Below are 22,355 nucleotides of genomic sequence, written 5' to 3'. Positions count from 1 at the left end.
AATTGGTATTTTCTAATTTCAAAATGTTCTTAAACAGTGGAAATTCATATAATGAGAGGAAAGTTATTTAGGACATACTCTCAAAATTCTTGACTGGGTATAGTATTGGTTAATATATTTTCTTCACAATGTGCGATTAAATAATTATTTCCACAAATATTTGAGTGCCTATTATATGCCAGTAACAGTTCCTGGGTGTTGAGCCTATGCTAGTCAATAGAACAGACAAAATCCCTGCATTTTTGGAGCTTACAAGGAGCAGACAGGTAGTAACTATATTAAATAAGCAAGTCATATAGTTTGAAAGAAAGATTGACTTACCATTTGAATTGATTTAAGTACTGCCACAAACAGGAAAGAATCCATGGCTTCAAAGGGACTATATCACAAAATGCAAACAATATTCTAGGGAAATAGTGTTACTTGTACAACTTTGGCATGGACTGGGTCTATTGCATATTTAGTGATACTTACCCCCAAAGCAAATATCTAATGTGAAAGCCAGGGACTGCCTGTTGAATTTCAAATAGAAAAATTTTGAACCATGGAATTACCTGGGTTGCCATTGTGTTTTATAACATTTTAAATGGAAAAGGAAATATTCTAACTCTTCATTAACAGTATCTTTCAGTTTTGGTGTTCAATTCAAAATAAGTTTCCATTAAGGGAGCAGAGGTAGCTCAAGTGATAAGGGGCCTCCCTCTCTTATCAGAGGTCCTGGATTCGGTAGCCAGTGCCTCCTAAAGAAACAAGGAAGACGAACAGACGCAGCAAGTACAAGCAATAAGGGGGTGGGGAGAAAAATGAATTTTATTCCATTGAGAGGCGATAAGTTTTTTGTTTGTTTTTATTATTATTGAACTAATGAAAATGCTCTAGTAATAAAGTGACAAATACACAGCTATGTGATTATACCTAATACCATTGATAGTATACTTTGGATGAATTGTGTGCTTTATTAATATGTATCAATAAAATTAATGCTTAAAATTTTTTAATTGAAATTATAACTCACATCATACACATAAAAAGTATGTATGGGGAAACGGACTTTGGCCCAGTGGTTAGGGCGTCCGTCTACCATATGGGAGGTCCACGGTTCAAACCCCGGGCCTCCTTGACCCGTGTGGAGCTGGCCATGCGCAGCGCTGATGCGCGCAAGGAGTGCCGTGCCACGCAAGGGTGTCCCCCGCGTGGGGGAGCCCCACGCGCAAGGAGTGCGCCCATAAGGAGAGCCGCCCAGCGTGAAAAGAAAGAGCAGCCTGCCCAGGAATGGCGCCGCCCACACTTCCCGTGATGCTGACGACAACAGAAGCGGACAAAGAAACAAGACACAGCAAATAGACACCAAGAATAGACAACCAGGGGAGGGGGGGAAATTAAATAAATAAATAAATCTTTTAAAAAAAAAAGAAAGTATTTAATTTTTTAAAAAAAAGTATGTATGTATTAGAGTTAAAGAAATAATAAAATATGCTCTCACTTAGCAGTATAGAAGTAGAAGTATAGCAGCATAGAAGTAGAACCTTCTTATGCTGACCTTATGTACCGACTCCTGTGTCCCTCTCCCCAGTCGTATCTTCCTCAGTCCCACTTGAAATAACCTCTCTTCTGAATTTTGTGTGGAATTCGACTCAAGGGGTGGGGTTTAGAGAGGCACACCTGATAATTCTTGGAAATAAAACCTCAAATCTCTAACATTTTACATGCATAGGAACCTAGGGTTAAAACCTCAATTTTACCATTATGTTGGTATGTGTCTCTGAGCAAGTCATCCTACCTCTCTGAAGCCAAATTTCCTAATCTATGAATTAATGAAGAAAAAAACAAACATATACTTGGGAAGCGGATGTGGCTCAACTGATAGAGCATCCGTCTACCATATGGAGGGTCCAGGGTTCGATCCCCAGGGCCTCCTAACCCACGTGGTAAGCTGGCCCATGCGCAGTGCTGCGGTGCACAAGGGCATGTGCCAGGGAGGGGCACCCCCGTCTAGGGATGCTACACGCACAAGGAGAGTCACCCCCTGTGAAAAAAGTGCAGCCCACCCAGGAGTGGCGCCACATAGACGGAGAGCTGACGCAGCAAGATACGCAACAATAAAGAGACCCAGTTTCCCAGTATCGCTGGATAATGCAAGCAGACACAGAAGAACACACAGTGAATGGACAGAGAGAGCATACAACGTGGGGGAAGGGGAGAGAAATAAATAAAATAAATCTTAAAAAAAAAAAACAGAACAAAAATGTGTTCTTTTTTTTCTTTATTTTTAAAGACTTATTTTATTTATTTCTCTCCCTTTCCCCCCTGTTGCCTGCTCTCTGTGTCCATTAATGTGTGTTCTTCTCCATCAATTCTCCGTGTGTGTGGCACCACTCCTGGGCGGGCTGCGCTTCTTTCATGCAGGGCGACTCTTCTTGCGGGACGCGCCCCTGCATGGCACAGCACTCTTTCCGTGTGCAGCACTGCATGTGGGTCAGCTCACCACAGAGGTGAGGAGGCCCTGGGATCGAACCCTGGACCCTCCATATTGTAGGTGGACACTCTATCAGTTGAGTCATGTCCATTTCCGACAAAAACATGTTCTTGAAAGATCCTTTGCATACTTTAATCTCCAAGTTTTATACAAAATTCTATAAAACATACATAAACAAAACTATTTTTCTTTGATAAAGACCAAGCTTAGTTTTATTAATTCTTAGTGGTTTTGAATATACAAAACAGTATACTAAAGCGTTTTATTTAAAAGTAGATGTCATTGTACAGTTTTTGCCAAACATTATAAAGAAGGATGATGTTAGTTTCTAAGTGGGATATCCTCTTGTTCTTTCTGAAGCTACATAATCTAGGCCTTATCCATAATATCTAAATTGAGAGAATTTAAAAAAGAGGAGACTTAAGGAAAGAAAGGGCTAGCTGTCCAATTATTTTAATATCAGAAATCCTTGATGCTATGTCTGATGAGCTTTCAAAAACCTAACACTTGGGAAGCAGATGTGGCTGCTTCTGCCTACCATATGTGAGTACCCAGGTTTGATCTCTGGGGCCTCCTGGTGAAAAAGAAGAAGAGAAAGCATGCCTGTGCAGTGAACCAGTGCCTCTGTGGCGAGCCAAGTGCCCATGCAGTGAGCTGAGTGCCTATGCAAGTAAGTCAAGCAGCAAGATGATGATGCAACAAAAGAGAGAGGAAGGGGAGGGTCAAGGTGAAGCTCATCAGAGACCAGAAACTGAAGTGGCACAATTGATAGGAAACCTTTCTCCACCTGAGTTCCCCAGGATCGAATCCTGGTGAATCCAAGAGGAGAAAGGTGAGAAGAGAAGACAAAAAGAGAAATAGATACAGAAGATCACACAGCAAATAGACACAGACAGCAAAAACAGGGAGTGGGAGGGGGGAGAAAAAATACGATAAAGTTGTAATCAAATCTTTAAAAAAAAATAAACAAAAAACCTTAACCCTTAAATTGGGAAGGTAGTCTCTTTAGTCCTTGTTTTTAAAAATTGTGGTAACACACATATTACCAATTTTGCCATTTTAGTGTACAAATCAGTGACATTAATTATTCTGCAATATTGTACTACCGTCACCACCTTCCACTGCTAGCTAAGACTTTTTTGTCACCCAAAAAGAACTCTACCTATTAAGCAATAGCTCTCCACCCCCACATTCCCAGGTCCTGGTAACCTCTAATCTGCTTTCTACCTCTATGAATTTGTTTATTCTAGATATTTCATATAAGTGGGATCATACAATATTTGTCCTTTTGTGTTTGCCTTATTTCACTTAGTGTAATTTTTTCAAGGTTTATCCATGTTATAGCATGTATCAGAAATTCATTCATTTTTAGGCTAAATAATATTCTATTATATGTATGTACCATATTTTGTTTATCCCTTCATCTCTTAATGAGCATGGGTTTTCATTGTTTGACTATTGTGAATAATACTGCAAAGAACAATGTCATACAAATATCTCAGTCCCTGTTTTCGGTTCTTTTGCAGTATATAGCTAAGGGTTCTTAAGTCATTTTTGTCTTAAAAAACAAGTAGGAGCTTCTGTAATTCATAATTGTTAAGGGCTACTGGTAGTAGAAAGTAGTCTTACAGATGATTGTCCCACTTATCGATAATATTTGTGACCTTGGGCAAATAGTTTTACAAATTTAATTTTCTCATCTGTAAAACAGGTGAGAGTCCTAAGTACAGCTTTAAAATTTTTATTTAAACATTGTGTCAGCATTTTAACATTTTAACAAATAATTAATCCTCGTAACTACCATCTAAAGGTAGATACTATTATTATCCCCATTAATAGATGAAAAAACTGAGACAGAAGTTGTATAATTTAGACAAGACCACACAATCTAGCAAGTAACCAAAATGGTTGCCTGACCTCAGATTTAATACTCTCAACTACTATTCTATAATACTCTGTGAGAATTAAAATGAGGAAGCACTTGATAAAATGCTTCACAACTCAAGATGATGGTGATCGTCTTTGGCTATTGAATGTTTGAAATAATAAGGCGGTTAAAATATATAACCAATTTCAAAGAGGTAGACTATTATATAAGCATGTATAACTTAGTTTCTCAGATGGCAGCTCAGTGTATTACAATGCTTTAATCATAATTTTGAACTTTGGTTATCAATGTATAATATAGATGTAGAACAGAGAATTGGTTGCAATGATAGCATATTCAAGTCTGGGAAGTTACTTTTTTTTTTTTTTTAAAAGATTTACTTTTTTATTTCTCTCCCCTTCTCCCCACCCCACCCCCCTAGTTGTCTTCTCTCTGTGTCCATTTGCTGTGTGTTCTTCTGTGACCGCTTCTGTCCTTATCAGCGGCATCAGGAATCTGTGTTTCTTTTGTTGTTGTTGTTGCATCATCTTGTTGTGTCAGCTCTCCGTGTGTGCTGTGCCATTCCTAGGCAGGCTGGGCTTTCTTTCGTGCTGGACGGCTCTCCTTACAGGGTCCCCTGCTTGCGAGTGGGGCTTTCCTATGCGGGGATACCCCTGCGTGGCATGGCGCTCCTTGCACGCATCAGCGCTGCACATGGGCCAGCTCCACATGGGTCAAGGAGGCCCGGGGTTTGAACCACGGACCTTCCATGTGGTAGGCGGACGCCCTATCCATTGGGCCATGTCTGCTTCCCAAGGGAAGTTACTCTTAAAAGTCAATATGGGGAAGCAAATGTGACTCAAGTGGTTGGGTTCTCGCCTACCACATGGGAGTCCCCTGGTTCAGTTCCCGTTGCCTCCTAAATTCTAAAGAAGAAAGCCAGCTTCCATGACTGGCAGGTGCGACAAGCTGATGCCACAAGATGACGCAACAAGAGACATAAGAAGAAAAAAATGAGAGACACAACAAAGCAGAGAACAGAGCTTCCGGTGCCTGCTCAAGAAGACGAGCAAGACAGCAAACTGACACGACAGACAGGCACAGTAAACTGATGCAACAAGAGACACAACAAAGCAGGGACTGGAGGTAGCTCAAGCAAGTAAGTGATAAGGCACCTCCCTCCCACATCAGAAGTCCTGGGTTCGGTTCCTAATACCTCCTAAAAAAACAGGATGATGAACTTACACAGCAAGGGCAAACAATGAGGGGGTGGGGAGAAATAAATCTTAAAACAAAAATATGTAATGTTTGTTTACAGATCAATTATCTTTTTGTATCAGTGCTGAGAATTTTTCAAAATCAGTTTCTTTTTTTCTAATTCAGTTTGCAATAAAATTTTTATCTATTTCAAGATATCTATCATCAAATATGTATAACTAATATTAATAAAATAGTGTGTGTATAAAAATTGCTTTTTCATTTATAACCACAGTCTCTATTTTTAATGCTTGTCAGTATAATTAACTGCCTTTTATTCTCTGCTTATAGACTTCACATGGTGTAGAAAATGAGTTGCACTAAAAAATCAAGAACCTGGATTTTAGTTTACAATATAAAATTTTGAGCAAAAAAGAGTTGATGTCTTTGGACCTTATTTTTCCCATCTGGAAATAAGGTACATTGAGTCAAATGATATGTGAGATCCTTTACAATTCTAACTTAAAACACACTCATAACACACACTTTTGAGATTGGGACACATAATTGAAAAGCCAAAAAAAATTTAATTAGGAGATATACGTATATGAAATATTGAGAATATTATTATAAAGAAATGGTGGGATGGTTTAATTATAGAGCTGTTAAAAATATAGTGCTGAGGTTTACCTGAAATGTTTTGTTCTGTCTAATGCTTTTTCATTGTCACCTTTGATACCAGTAACCCAAATTTATAAGATAGTTGGCTGAAATTACCAGTACAGTCTGTGGAAAAGAGTGACACTTACCCACATGGAGGTGAGATTCATGACCATGCCTTATACATTCTATCCCAAGTATATGCTCAGTGATTTTCACAATTTCATCACAGAGTTTTGCAGTTATTACCCCAAAAACCTTTGAACGTTTTCCTTAGTCCAAAAGAAAAATTCCCATATCCCCTATTATTGACCCATAGCATTGATATAGTATCTTCTCTGACATTGATGCAGGAATATTACAATATTTCTGGTCACTATAGTCTATAAGCTGCATTTCTTGTGTGATGTTCTGGCTATTTGAGGTTCCTTACCCTTCCAAATAAATTTGGTAATTGGGTTTTCCATTTCAGGAAAGGGCTCTTTCGAGGAAAAGATAGTCAGGAGAGCTCTTTAGATAGTTCTGGATTTGTGGAATGGAGAAGAGGAAAGCATGCTTGATATGTAGAAAACAGAACAAAGGTACAAGGTATGAAATGAAGAGGACATTGTATAGAGAACATTTTAGCTAGAACATAGTGTCTATGCAAGGAACAGTAAAAGAAGAAATGAAGACCTAAGAGTGGAGACAGTTAATAGGAGACTTTAGGCAGGGTCACCTCCAGGAAACAAATTCACATTGACATCAGTGATTGATGCCTCCTGGAATTGTGCTATGTATAGCCTATGCAGCTGGCTCTGTGTGGTGGCTCTGGTCCTAATGTCAGACTTTACGAATTTCTAATAAATCTAAAGGTTGAAGTGAATAGTGATACAAGACCAATAACGAGGGGCCTTGTGTTCTAGATACTAGCTAAAACTTTGTTGTAGCAATTCAAGTGTAAAGTAATATAAGTGCCTAACTAGTAACTGTTTTGAGGATAAAAAAGAGAGTTTAAATCCAGGAGAATTTAAAATAAAAGATTAGAAGGGTTTACTAATTGAATTTTAGAATTGTAAAGAGGAAGAATGCCCCTTCCCCCCAACCCTCCCATGAACTGAGAAGGAGAAGCAATTAGAACTTCTTTTATTCTCATTTTGAGAATTGAAGACAGTGCTGTATGAGTAATGATATTGCATATTTAATACTTATCTTGCATCTCTAGAAAAGGCTATTGCAATAAATGAATGGTCATTGTTGTAAGGGAGGACAGAGAAAGTAGACTTATGTATTTATCATCTATACTCTTCAGAATAATTGACAGTGTATGTCACATCTGTTAAGTCTTCCATCATCACCATCTACTGAGATTGCTATTGTCAGAGTTACCAATGACTTCCTTATGGTCACTTCTCTCTCTCTCTCTTTAAGATTTTATTTATTTATTTCTTCCCTACCCCTCAACCCCCCTTTTGTTTGCACTCCCTGTCTGCTCTATCTATTCATTGTATGCTCTCTGTGTCTGCTTATCTTCTTTTATTTTTTCAGGAGGTACCAGGAACCGAACCCCAGACCTCCCACGTGGAAGGGAGGTACCCAATCGCTCCTTGCTTGTTGTGTCTCTCATTGTGTTTCCTTGTGTCAGCTCACCACGCCAGCCTATCACATCAGCTCACTGTTTTGTCTTGCTTATTGTCTTTAGTAGGCTCAGGGAACTGAACCTGGGACCTCCCTTCTGGTAGTTGGGCACCCAACCTGCTTCCCTCTTTTTTATTTTAGTAAACTTCACCAATGTTTGATACCATTCACCATGTCCTCCTTTTTGAAAAATTTTTTCCCTTGGCTTACATGACACCATACTTTACTAATTATCTTCTCAGCTTACTGGCGGCCTTTTTACAATTACAGCATAGTTCTTTCACCATATAATATTTTTCTTATTCACTTTTGTTTTTCTTTCCCACCATTAGAATATAAGATCTAGTCCCAGTACATATAAAAGTGCATATAATAGGTGTATAATAAATACTTGTTGAATAAATAAAGTTTTAATACCCACTTACTGGTTATGTCAACCAAGTCAGTCCAATTCTTTGAAAATATCTACTTCCAGTGATTCTTTTTTTTTAACAAATCAATTTTATCGATACATATTAATAAAGCATACAGTTCATCCAAAGTATACAATCAGTGTTATTTTGTATAATCACATAGTTGTACATTCATCACTCCAATCATTATTAGAGCATTTTCATTATTTCAATAATAATAATAAACAAAAAGGGCACAAATAAAAAAATTCTTTACCTCTCTCTCTATGCTTTCTTTGCTGTACATAGCTATTTCTGACTTTTCTTGCAGTTATTTATTTATTAAGCAGTATTTAGTATAATCAATGTTGTGCATTCATCACCACAAAAATTTTAGAACAATTTCATTACTTTTCTAACTCCAGAAAGAAAAACTAAAAAACAAACAAACAAACAAAAGGGGAACAGATATAGCTCCGTGGTTTGAGTGCCTGCTTCCCATGTATGAGGTTCTGGGTTCAATCTCTGGTACCTCCTAAAAACCAAACAAAGAAAAACAGAAATACCATACCCCTTAGGATTCCTTCCCCAGCCTTACATAACCACTAATCTAATTTCATCTTTACAAATGAATTTTTATTTACATTTTATATAAATGGATTCATAAAATATGTAGTATTTTGTGTCTGGTTTCTTTCGCTTAGTATAATGTGTGGGGTTTTTTGTCTGATATTAACATCCTGTAGTATTAATATATATTTGTTCATTTTCAAAGAAAAACACTTTTGTATATGCAGTTTTACCCATTTTCGTGTTTCATATATTTTGCTGGGTATACAGTCCCATGTTATATTTTTTAACTTTCTTTTTAGTAATATACATGGCCTTAGACTTTGCCTTTAAATCATTTTCATACATACAATATAAGTAGATTTGTTGAAAACCAGTTGGCCATAGAGGTGAGGGTTGATTTCTGGACTCTTATTCCAATGGTTGATGTATCTGTCTTTATTCCAATACCATGCTGTTTTGACCACTTAGCTTTGTATTAATAATGTGTTTCAAAGCCAGGCAGTGAAATTCTTCCCACATTGCTCTTCCTTTTTAGAATGTTTTTGGCTATTCAGGTGCACTTTCCCTTCCAAATGAGTTTGGTAATTACCTTTTCTATTTCTCTAAAGTAGGGTGTTGGATTTTGATTGGTATTACATTGAATCTATAAATCAATTTGGGTAGGATTGACATCTTCATGATATTTAGTCTTCCGGTCCAAGGACACGGATCATCTTTCCGTTCGTTTAGGTCTTCATTTATTTCTTTTAGCATTGTTTTGTAGTTTTCTGCATATAGGTCTTATACTTCTTTGGTTAAATTGATTCCTAGTTATTTGAGTCTTTTTGTTGCCTTTGTAAATGAAATTTTTCCACCTATTTCGTCCTTAGATTGTTTATTACTAGGGTACAGAAACGTTACTGATTTTTGCATGTTGATCTTGTATCCTACCACTTTTGCTGAACTTTGAAATGTCTACTCTTAAGTGTCCATTGCCTCAGTTCAAGTCATAAGAAGGACCAGCTAAGACCTCCGAATCCTAATTACATTGTCCTGGCTTAGATCAGGTACCTTCTTTGATTCAGTTGTCTTTGGTAGGGTTGAGAGACATGGCCACACAATTTTTTTTTTTTTTTTTAATATTTTTCCCATTCTGTCAGTTCCCCTGCTCCCTGAGATGGCTTCCTTTTTTGTCTGTTCATTGTTATTTTTGTTTTGTTTTTTGCTCATCTGCTCATTGTCTGCGCTCACCTGCTTGTTGTTTTTGGTCATTTTTACTTGTTGTGTGCTCATTGTCTGTTTTTTTCTTTACAAGGCCCTGGGAACTGAACCCAGTACCTCCCATGTGGGAAGCGGTTGCTCAACTGCTCCCATCTTAAGACATTTTAACCTTTTTTTTTTTTTTTTAAAGATTGATTTATTTATTTAAGTCCCCCCCTCCCCTGGTTGTCTGTTCTTGGTGTCTATTTGCTGCGTCTTGTTTCTTTGTCCGCTTCTGTTGTCCTCAGCGGCACGGGAAGCGTGGGCGGCGCCATTCCTGGGCAGGCTGCTCTTTCTTTTCACGCTGGGCGGCTTTCCTCACAGGCGCACTCCTTGCGCGTGGGGCTCCCCCACGCGGGGGACACCCTTGCGTGGCACGGCACTCCTTGCGCGCATCAGCACTGCGCATGGGCCAGTTCCACACGGGTCAAGGAGGCCCGGGGTTTGAACCGCGGACCTCCCATATGGTAGACGGACGCCCTAACCACTGGGCCAAAGTCTGTTTCCCCATTTTAACCTTTTGACTGTTGGTGATATTTAATTTTTAAAACTATTGTACTTATGGTCCAAAAATATAATTACTATAGGATTGTAAATGTGTTCCTAAATCTTAGATATAAATTTAACTGTGGTTTACATAAAAGCTATTTTATGCCATAATTTTAACCACCTTTATTTATTTATTTATTTTATTACATTCAGAAAATATGAGGTACCCATATACCCCCCACCCCCCTCACCCCACTCCTCCCATAACAACCACCTTCTCCATCATCATGGGACATTCACTGCACTTGGTGAATACATCTCTGAGCAGCGCTGCACCTCATGGTCAATGGTCCACATCATAGCCCACACTCTCCCACAGTCCACCCAGTGGGCCATGGGAGGACATACAATGTCCGGTAATTTTCCCTGCAGCACCACCCAGGACAACTCCAAGTCCTGAAAACGCCTCCACATCTCATCTCTTCCTCCCATTCCCCACCCCCAGCAGCCAGTGTGGCCACTTTATCTGGAATTGGAGTTCTCCATTTCCTCACTTCTCCACCTTGTGAAACAAGAGTTTACTGTATTTTGATTGCCTTATCTTTATTTCTTTTTTCCCGTTTAGTGAATATTCTTGAAAATGGAATAGGCCATTGGTTTTTTAGGCATAAAAGTTTAAATATTATGACAAACACAAGAAATTGAGGGCCTTCCTTTTCTTTTTTTTTTTAAATACCAGATACTCTAGATGAATATTTTGAATATGATGCAGAAGAGTTCTTGGTCTCCTTGGCCTTGCTAATTACAGAAGGACGAACACCTGAATGTTCTGTTAAAGGTCGAACGGAAAGTTTTCATTGCCCTCCAGCACAGTCCTGTTACCCAGTAACAACCAAACATGAATGTAGTGACAAGCTGGCCCAGGTGAGAGTTGTGGGTTGAATGCTTTTTATTTATATTTTCTATAAGCTAATATAATTTCTGCCATCACCTTCATTACATCACAATTATAATTTTCTAATTGAAGTGTTAAATTGTTCACGACCCTAAAGCAAAAACAAACAAACAAACAAAAAACCCTAATCCAAGACCATGGCTTAAACAAGGTATTTGAATGCTTGGTTGGTAGGTCTGCTGATGAGCAGGGAGGTAGGCAGCCAATTTCATACCTACTTTCTCAGCACACTCCAGATTTAAGACTACCATTGCTGCTGTGAATTTGCTTTCTTTACTTTTAGAGTCTCAGCCTTGGCTCATCCACTTTGTGTTCTTGGTTCATTCTGCATTTGGAAGAACTTTCCACCTATTATCTGTCCTCAGAGATAAAGCTGAATCACAGTGTGAAAGATTTTCTTCTCTAGTAACTATATATCAGAATCTTAATTTAAGTTGAATTTACTCCTCCTCTTAGGAAGTTAGTTTATTTAGTAGATTGATGTTCATGATTATGTTCCCCCTATATTGGTCAATTTCGCTCTTGTATTCCTTTTGTTAAAAATGGGGATACTTTTTGCTATTACATCAGTATTTTTGTATAATACTGTTAAAACTATTTTGATAGGTAGTATATAATTTGCTTTAAAGATTTTTCTCCTACTTAGTAGTTTCTCAAATGTAATACAAAATTTGAAACTTTAAAAATCTTGTCTGTTTTGAGTGCTTAATGAAAATGAGTTTTTGATATTTTGGTTTTCAGACATAGAGTCATTCTTTTGTCTGTAATGATATAATTTAAAAATTAGGTAAGGCTGGACTACCTCAGAGGCCTATCAGATTTTATGTATGACAGCTCTTTTTCCATAAGATACAACTAAGATCCTGTCTAGGAAAATTTGCATCATAAATATTGTACAGTACTAATCCTTGCACTTAGCAGGATTAATCTGTTATTTAATAGGAACCTTAGGCCTGAGCAAAGTTTTTTAATAATTGACTCATTACTTATAAGATGCCTGCTCTACAATTATAATTTCAATTTTAAGCATAAAATTAGGGGAGCTGATGTGGCTCAAGTGGTTGAGCACCTGTTTCCCACATGAGAGGTGCTGGATTTACTTCCCAGTGCCTCCTAAAAAGAAAGGACAAAAACAAAAACAGACAAAATAAGCTGGGGAACCAGTTTGGGGGAGCCGATGTAGCTCAGTGGTTGGATGCTGGCTCCCACATAAGAGGTCCCAGGTTCAATCCCTGGCCCCTAGTACCTCAAAAAATAAATATAATTTTTAAAAATTAATAAAATTAGGTGGTTTATTGAGACATTTTGCTTATATTCATTTTCTCTAAGTGTCGCCAAGCCAGACGAACCAGGTCTGAGGTCACATTGTTGTGGAAGAATAACCTTCCAATCATGGTGGAAGTGATGCTTCTACCAGACTGCTGCTACAATGACGATGGGCCCACCACAGAAGGAATTGATCTAAATGATCCTGCAATTAAGCAAGATGCACTATTATTGGAAAGGTGGATCTTGGAACCAGTTCCTCGACAGTAAGTTGTCAAACTTGATTTGAGGTTGTTCTTGGTAAATCAGGTTTTCCATTACTTTCTATAAATCATTTTAATAATGTATCATGACTTTGAATACTTCTATATTTATGTGAAAAAAAAACCACCTGTTTTTTGAGACATTCAGGACTTCTAGGACTTCAGGTGACATTGATATATGTAATCCTATGCTCTTGAAAGTATATGCCCTGAGCAATATGTTTATTTCCACTTCTGCATTTCTAAAATTTCATCTTTTTGTCCTTGCTAACATTTAGATGGTGTTTTGTTATCTCCTTTAGGAATGGCGATCGATTTATTGAAGAGAAGACTCTTCTATTGGCTGTCCGCTCATTTGTGTTTTTTTCTCAGTTAAGTGCTTGGCTGAGTGTTTCTCATGGTGCTATTCCACGAAATATTCTTTACAGGTATGTCTAGGGCAAAAAAGGACTGTGTATTCATTCACCTTGGTTAGCTACTAAATGAAATTTTACATTTTAAGTTATCTATTTCTTTCATTCCTAGCTATAAATGGACAAATTTATTGCGGTGGGTTTTTTTTCAAAACAAGTTAGAGAAATTTAAATGAGAATTGATATGAATTTTGCTTGTTTCATTTGGTATAGAATAGTTTAACTTAACTTTAGAGAACCAAGAATGGACTTGGTACCATTTTATGTGCCATAATAAAATGGAAAAACTTCAGGGGCTCCTGTATTTCCATATTGATAGGCTTACTTCATTTTTTCCATCTTGAAAAGTAATTTATAAAACTACAGACTGTTGAGCAGCTGTCTAATTGTCTCTAAGCAGGTGACCATGAGATGGTGAGAGTATCTTGTACTCACCTTACACAGCAGAATTAGCTGAATCCATTTATTTAATAGTAAATACAGAGTCCTTTTTTTCTGTTTTCACAAAGAAATTTTTCCCTTTTTTTCATTTTAAAAACAATTTATTGAAGTATATCGTTCATACATTTACATACATAAAACAATAAGTGTATAGTAAGGTTGTGAACTTATAGAACAAACATGCATAACATACAAGGCTCCCATAAATCACTCCACCACAAATACCTTGCATTGTTGTGAAACATTTGTAACAAATTATGAAAGAGTGTCATCAAAGTATTACTACTAACTATAGTCTATATCTTGGATTTGTTGTATTTTCCCCCCAACCTACCCTATTGGATTTTTTTTTTTTGTTCATAAAACATACAATTTCTCTAAAGTGTATAATCAGTGGCATTTGGTATAATCTCCAAGTTGTGCATTCATCACTTCAGTCAATATTAGAGCATTTTGATTACTCTAAAAAAAAAAAAACCCACAAAAAACGAGCTACTATCATATCCATATGTTAGCACTACTAATTACAAATTCTATGACATGCTTTCACCATTTCTATTCATTTCTGAACACTCACAAACAACATTTTACCAATTCTGCACAGATTAAATCTCAGCTTTCCATTCTCTAACCTCATTCTTTTTTCTGGTGACTTATATTTTAGCTATGAAATCCCAAAAAATAATTTTAAATTATTATGTTCTTGTGCTTTAAGGCTTAAATGGTCTGGTATTCTTAAAAAAGAAAATCTTCTCAATTCCAACCATAATCTATTGTACTACTTACTTTGTTTTTTTCAGAATAACAAATGCTGTAAAGGGCTAAGTAAAGTCTCAGTGGTAATGAATGCATACAAAGAGAAGTGTATATCTGCTTTAATAAAAAAAATAATATTATAAATTTTTTAGAATCCATTGATTCAGTATTTTTCTCTGATTCCAGAATCAGTGCTGCTGATGTAGACCTACAGTGGAATTTTTCCCAGACTCCAATTGAACATGTGTTTCCTGTTCCCAATGTTTCTCACAATGTGGCCTTGAAAGTCAGTGTTCAGTCCTTGCCTAGACAATCTAATTACCCAGTTTTGACCTGTAGTATTCACACTAATATTGGCCTTTATGAGAAAAGAATTCAAGAACATGAACTGAAAACCCATCAGCACCGTAATTCTAATGAAGTAGAACAGAGTAGTACAAACAGTTCACAGCGTCTTTGTAACAAACAAACTTGGACGGTGGCATCTGATAGCATATTACATGCAAAAAATGGCACAACTCCAGAATATACTGCAGCTGTCAGAAATGTCAAACTGTATCCAGGCACTGGCAGTAAATCTGGCTATGGTACATCTCAAGCCAGTATTCTGGGCTTCAGTAGTGTGGGAGATAAAAAGTCACAAGAAACATCAGTGAGAACTTTAAAATCATTTTCATTAATCAATCCCAGTGTCCCAAGCCACCAGAGGTCTTGGCCGTCAGTTGGTGAGGCTAATCCTTTAATAGGCTCTTTAATTCAGGAGCGACAAGAAGTTATTGCAAGAATTGCTCAGCATTTGATTGATTGTGATCCAAGCACTTCACATATTTCTGGACATTCATTTAATACACAAGAGTCTAGTTCACTTAATTCAAAACTTTTCCGGGTTTCACAAGAAAATGAAAATATGAGGAAATATAAAGAAACTTTCTCCATTCCTTTCAGTAGTTCAGAGTTTACCTCCTCAGAAGATACCAGTGACAAAACTCAAGGAAAGCCAGAAACTCTTCGAAGCGAGACTTGCATTTTTAATGGTCTTTATTCTCGTCAGTCCCTTGGTGAGACTAATCCTTTGATAGGCTCTTTACTCCAGGAGCGGCAAGATGTTATTGCAAGGATTGCTCATCATTTGGAGCACATTGATCCAACAGCATCACATATCCCTCGGCAGTCATTCAACATGCATGATTCCAATTCAGTTCCTTCTAAAGTGTTTAGGAGTTCATATGAAGATAAACATTTGTTGGAGAAAAACAAGGATGATGCCTCTGTTTCCATTTCTAATGCAAAATTCTCCTTGATGGAAGACAGCAGAGAAGGCAAAAACCTAATACCCAATATATCTTTGCGTTCTCTTAAATGCAATGGTAAAGTGAAGTCCTCTTTGAAACCTCAAGTAAGAAGAAATCAGGACCAGGAAAATCTTAGTGAAATTGTCCAAAGTACATTTCAGGAGACACAGAAAAAAACTACTAGTTTATTGACTTCTGCAAGTATTTCTCATTGCAAAGAAAATAACTTAGATTTGACGAACAGATTAGAAAATACATTTTCTGGATGTCAATTTAAGGGGCAAGAAATTAGCAATGGAATTGATAAACAGTATTCACATTACAACAGTATTGGCAAACAGACTTTTACAAGTAAATCTAAGGAAAAAATAATAAGTGAGAAGTGTAATCCAGAATCTTTAAACAATCACCAATTTAATAATTCAAAAAATAGTGACTATAAAATAAAAGTTACTAAGTTGGAAATGTCTGGATATTTGCACAAACATGAAAATAAATGCTCAAATAAAGACTCAAAAAGACCTGAGACTCATGGACAAAATATGCAACTTAATAGTATAGAAAATTATTACAATAAAGATAATGAAGATTTCAAATGCAGAAAGCCAGGCCAATTGAAAAATGAACAGGATAAAAATGAAGAGCCAATTGATGAAAATTCTCGATACTGTTCCCAAAGGAAGGGTATAAAGGACTGTTTGTCTACATGTGAACAACTAAAAAATACAGTTGTGCTGGTAAGTAACAGCTGAGATTTCAAATGTAATCCCCAACTGTTTGTTATGCTTTGAATTTTGTTCACAGGAAGTCTAGCTGTAATAACCCAAGATGCTTATTATATATGCAACACATAGTCAAATATAATAAACCTTCTGCAGAACTATTATTCACTTAATATCAAATGCTAGGTATATAGAGGAAAAAGAGATCACACAATTTAAAAAAAAGAGTGGTATCTTTTTTTTTTTTAAGATTTATTTTATTTATTTCTCTCCCCTTCCCCCCATTTTCTGCTCTCTGTGTTCATTTGCTGTGAGTTCTTCTATACCCACTTGCATTCTTGTCATGCAGCACCGGGAAAATGTGTTGCTTTTTGTTGTTGTTGTGTCATCTTGCTACATCAGCTCTCTGTGTGTATGGCGCCACTCCTGGGCGGGCTGCACTTTTTTGCACAGGGTGGCTCTCCTTGTGGGGCATACTCTCTGCGCGTGGGGCACCCCTACACGGGGGACACCCCAGCATGGCAGGGCACTCCTTGCGTGCAGCAGCACTATGCATAGGCCAGCTCACCACATGGGTCAGGAGGCTCTGGGTATCGAACCCTGGACCCTCCATGTGGTAGGTGGGCACTCTATCAGTTGAGCCACAACCGCTTCCCTGGTATCTCTTTTTAACTACTAATATGGCAGTAATTTTTTTTTTTTTACCATTTATGAAATTTTTTTTATTAACCATCTAAAAGGTCTATCCCTTTTTCTTCTGTTATTATTTGATCTGTGGATTCAGGAGAATAAGTGTACAAAGTAAGACATTTGATTTTGTATATTCTTAGTATAATGCTGTCAGTTATATCACATGGTTATAGAATACTTAGCTCTTTTTTGGTACTTCACCAGGGAATAGATAGGGTAGTTAAGAGAAAGCTGGGCTATAGAGGCATTAACTGGCATACTAGGAGCTGTCCAAGTATTTAGTGACTGAATTGAACACACACTCAGGTCTCTTTACTTCTGATCTAGAGTTCTTTCTACTACCTTACATTAATCAAGGACAAATTTGTGGACTATCCAAATGCTTGGTTTATTTGAATCCTGCCTTTTGCCCTTATTTCAACACTTTGAGCAACGGCTAGAGAATATACAGGAATCAGAAGTGAAACTCACAATTAACTTGTTAGTGGCTCTGGCCTAGTAAAGAAGTATGCTCATTAAACATGCAATTGGTCAACCTAATGAATTTAGGAATATCTGTAGGGAAATCACTACCACCTGGGTTTTAGTCCTGGTTTCACAGTTTAGTCCTGGAGTAACATTGAATGACGTAACTTCTAAAAAGCCTCAGGCTCCTCAATTTTAAAATAAGAATGGTAATTCTTTTTTGCCTAGCTCACAAAATTGTGGTGATGATTAAGTAATAGATTTGAAAATGTTATAAACCTTTAATGCACTATATAAATACAAGATAGTTATTTACAATTTATTTTACTTCCCATGAAACCATTTTTTAAGTTCCAAAAATTAATAGACTTAAATTTCTTTTACTTCCCCATGTAGAATCATCATTTTCATCTGATTTATATGGAAAACTACTTCTTAACTGCCTTGATCCAAATCTGAATGACCTTGACTAATCTTTATCAGTTAGATTAGTTTTGTTGGATATTAGTGTTTTAAAATCTTGCCATATTTCCAGTTTATATTTTTCAGGAAAAGAGCTCAACTTTCTAACATATGGGGTTTGACCAAATGATAGTTTCCAGTTTCATAAATCTATAATTGTCACAAACTCCTATCTTGAACCTAAGAATATTAACTTTTCATGATTTTTTTCTGGTTCAAATTAGGGAAGTTTAATATAACCAAGGTATGTTTCAAGCCACTAAGAATCACTTTCTCATATTTATATTTGTTTTAGATATGCTCATGATAGCATTTACTGTATACCCAGCTGCTCTTCTTAATCCTCTTATGACCCTGTGAAGTTAGGTGCTGTATTAGTCAGCCAAAGGGGTGCTAATGCAAAGTACCAGAAATCTGTTGGCTTTTATAAAGGGTATTTATTTGGGGTAAAAGCTTACGTTACAAGGCTCTAAAGAGTCCAAGTCAAGGTACTATAAGAGGTACTTTCTCACCCAAGTCAGTTGCCACATGTGAAACAAGATGGCAGGAAGTCTCTGTGAGGGTTCAGCCTTCCTCTCTCTCAGCTACAGGCTGGCATAGGGCTTGTGTCTTTCCCAGCTCAGCTGCAAACTATCAGGCATGGCTCATCTCTCTTCCTGGGACCACAGGATCAAAATTCTCTCCTCTGCCATGTCTATGGTACTCTCTCTTCCTGTGTGTCTTCTATGAGCATCTGTTTATATAACCCACCAAGGGGACAAGGGCTTAACCCTGGGCTCTACCCTACTGATGTGGTTGAATCAAAGTCCTAATCATAACATAATTTAATCAAAGACATCTCAGCAGAATCTAATACAATCCACAGGGATCACACCCAGAGGAACAGACCAGTTTACTTTAAAAATATAGTGCTAAGTGAGTCATTTTTTAAATGGGCATTTTTTAATGATTGGATTTTAAATGTAACAAATTGTACTGTTACATTTTTTAAAATATAGGGAATGATGTGGGGAGAGATAGGGGGATACATGGGAATCCCTCATACTTTCAATGTAAGTTTTCTGTAATCTAAAACCTCTTTAAAAATAAAGTTTATTATATATTTTTTTAAAAGTGCTTTGATGGCATTTTATATATATATATTTTATATATATATATAATATATATATTTTTTAATTCCCAATGTTTCTTATTTTTCTGCATCATGCCCTACCAAATTATATTCTGAGCATGGCTCTTTGTAATGACATACTTTTGTGGATTAGAATAGTATACTAATTTTATCCTACCTTTAAGTAATTTTACTTTTCAGAAATCAAAAGAATAAAAATATTACCTTATTAGATGCTTTTTCTAAGTATTTATATATATGACCATAGGTTGATAAGTCAGTTGCATTTTGGACACACTTTTTAGGACATTTGAATTTATTCAGGACATTATAAAAAATATCTCAGACATTGTCTTCTGAATAGAACTATATATCATCAGTTTCACCATAATGATTCAATAACTCGAAACATACTAGAAATGGATCTAAAGCCAAAAAGTATTTAAATATTACACTAAAGTCTTAATTCTTTTCCTAGAATGTTCCACTGAAACATTCAAGTATATGGCGAAAACATAATTTTCATTCCTTGGATGGAACTTCAACCAGGGCTTTCCATCCTCAGACTGGATTGCCTCTTCTTTCAAGTCCTGTAAGTTTTTTTGTTTTTTAAAATCTCATCTTTTGAACTTGAAGAAACTTATTTGAATTGCTTGCAATAATTTTATTCATATTTTAATTGAAAAAGTTTAAATGAATTTTAAATAAATTTCTGATTGGAAACACTATTTTTGATAGTATATTTAACTGCTAGGGGATCATATGTAAAAAAGGCTAAAAATGAATGAAAATGAAATTTCTTATATTAGGATTATAAAATTCTCAAATTTCTTTTGTATAACAATTTAATTGTTATTAACTGTAATGAAAATACTGTCAGTAAATTATATATGTATATTTATATATTATTTGTAGAAATGGTTGATATCACCAGCTAGTTTATCTGGGAATCAAATTCTTAACTGTCTGACTTGAAGCCCATGAACTTAATCATCTTACTTAGAGCCATATAAATCTCCTCTACACATTACATTTCCAAATAGATTTATAGATCTGAGTATGATGGTTAAGAGCATGGCTTTGGAAGCACAATGACTTCAATCTAGCTGAGTGACAATAAGGAAGTAATATAACCTCTCTGAGCCTCAATTCTTGTAAAAGGGGGTGATAATGTTTACCTTAGTGTTGTGAGGATGATTAGCCTACTTCCTGGCACATAGTAAGCATTCATAAGTTGGTTGCTGTGGCTACCATTTCAGTTAAACTTGAGATAACTGGTCAATATCATAGCACAACCAGAAACCTGTATGTTTTGCTGCTAACATAAGACAGTTTGTTTTTATATATGAGTGTGTGTGTGATTTTTTTTTTGAAGTAAACTTAAGGTACTTAGTAGCTGGCATGTGTTGTATAAATAATTATTGGATAAGAGCTAGAATAGCTAGAATTTAAATTTATAACTTAGACTTCAGGAGTTTATTTTAAAGAAGTTGAATTCTGAACAATTTTTAAAACATTCCTAAATACTTGACCTACCAGTGAGGTGCTTTCAAAATGCTCGAGTTATCAGGGAAAGGAAAAAAAAATACATACATACATATATATATATATATATATATATATATATGTATATATATTTTATGTGTATCAGCATCATACTGATATAAAGAGCACTGTAGACTTCTAGTCAGTGTGGTAGTCTGAGATGATACAGGAAGACCCTTCCTCTTCCTAAACACAGAAATGCTGGATAAAGTATAACATAACTTTTTTTTATATATATAACATAACTTTGAAAATATGATATAGTATAAGAGCAAGGAGGAAAAAAAATCCCTAAGTGTTAATTTGGAGCAATTAATTGCTCTCTAGGATATCTGAATCTAATAAATGGGTAGAGTTTAATGAGCTGCTGGGGCAAGTCAAGGTTACAAGTCTGTACTAGTCATCGTTGAGAGCTAGAACCAAACTCCTTTCAAAGAGCCAGAAATGAGGAAGAGTGCCGTTCAATAAATGGTAGTGAGGGAAAACTTTGATCTGTTTACTCAAGGTTGAATGGAGTAGGTAGGAAAAGAGACCACCAAAGGTCACTTATGATGGGGGTTCTGAATTTGTGCTATCCATGAGGTTCAGAAATTTTTTACTAAGCCATTACCATAAAAGTTGGATTGTAACCCATGAAATCATTGGGCTACCAGCAGAGGAAACATGAAACTATTTCAATCTGTAACCTTGAATACCAAGGATTTCCGTGGAAAATGATTCTTGCTGAAGATTACCTCAGACGGGAAAAAAATTACAAGGCCCCTTAAAAAACCATCAGGAGCAAGAAGTGGGAGAGTAACATATAAGGAATACTGTTATCAGAGCAACTTGAAAGAGAGTTAACAGTAATTCTGTTAAAATGTTCCAGGAGAAAATAAAGAAAAGGAATTGAGATCATATTTGTAGATTTAAGAATAGAAATTATAGAAATGAAAAATATGATAATTGAAATAGATGCATGCACATACACATATAGATGGATTAAACAGTGAAGCTGAAGAGAGATTTAGTGAATGGGAAGATAGATATGAAGAAAGCACTAAAAAGGAAAAGAAACATTACAATGTGAAAACATGGAGGATAAAATGAGATGTTCAATATAAGTCTAGTAGAGTTGACAAAAGAAGGCGTAGAGAGAATGAGGAAGATGCAGTATTAGAAGAAATGAGAGTAGTGAACTTTCCAGAAGTGAAGACATGAGAGTTTAGGTTGAGAAAATAGCCTGGTGAACTTGTACAAGTCTCAAATATCCTGAGGTTGTTTAGACTCTCAGCATCATTTGTTTCTTCTTAGTCACCAGCTAGATGAGTGAGTCAGATAATTTACACTTATTTAATATTAATTCAATCAGCAAATCTCTTGCATGCTGTGATTTTACCTTTAATTACACATGGGTCTTGCATTTTTAGAATGTTTTGAGTTAAGTGATAGTTTGTTGTCTTAAATGTAATGTGCCTTACAATG

General features: G+C 36.3%; 1 protein-coding gene across 8 annotated transcripts in view; it reads left to right on the top strand.

Moving 5' to 3' along the window:
* The window catches only part of ATOSA (atos homolog A), a 115,874-nt gene that overhangs the window by 74,959 nt on the left and 18,560 nt on the right, over positions 1-22,355 (top strand). For all 8 annotated transcript variants that reach the window (XR_011648436.1, XR_011648435.1, XR_009185106.2 and 5 more), the window contains 5 exons: positions 11,250-11,434; positions 12,795-12,997; positions 13,297-13,422; positions 14,791-16,633; positions 19,825-19,938. Coding sequence is in view for 5 of the 8 variants with exons in the window: in XM_058294225.2 (XP_058150208.1) it covers positions 11,250-11,434; positions 12,795-12,997; positions 13,297-13,422; positions 14,791-16,633; positions 19,825-19,938 (2,471 nt within the window). In the remaining 3 variants the exon portion in view is untranslated. The remainder of the gene's footprint in view (positions 1-11,249; positions 11,435-12,794; positions 12,998-13,296; positions 13,423-14,790; positions 16,634-19,824; positions 19,939-22,355) is intronic.

The sequence above is a fragment of the Dasypus novemcinctus genome, chromosome 3 (assembly GCF_030445035.2).
Source record: "Dasypus novemcinctus isolate mDasNov1 chromosome 3, mDasNov1.1.hap2, whole genome shotgun sequence".
Taxonomy (NCBI): Eukaryota; Metazoa; Chordata; class Mammalia; order Cingulata; family Dasypodidae; genus Dasypus; species Dasypus novemcinctus.
The sequence above is the reverse complement of the archived record's forward strand: the minus strand, read 5'-3'. Positions and strand labels throughout refer to the sequence as shown.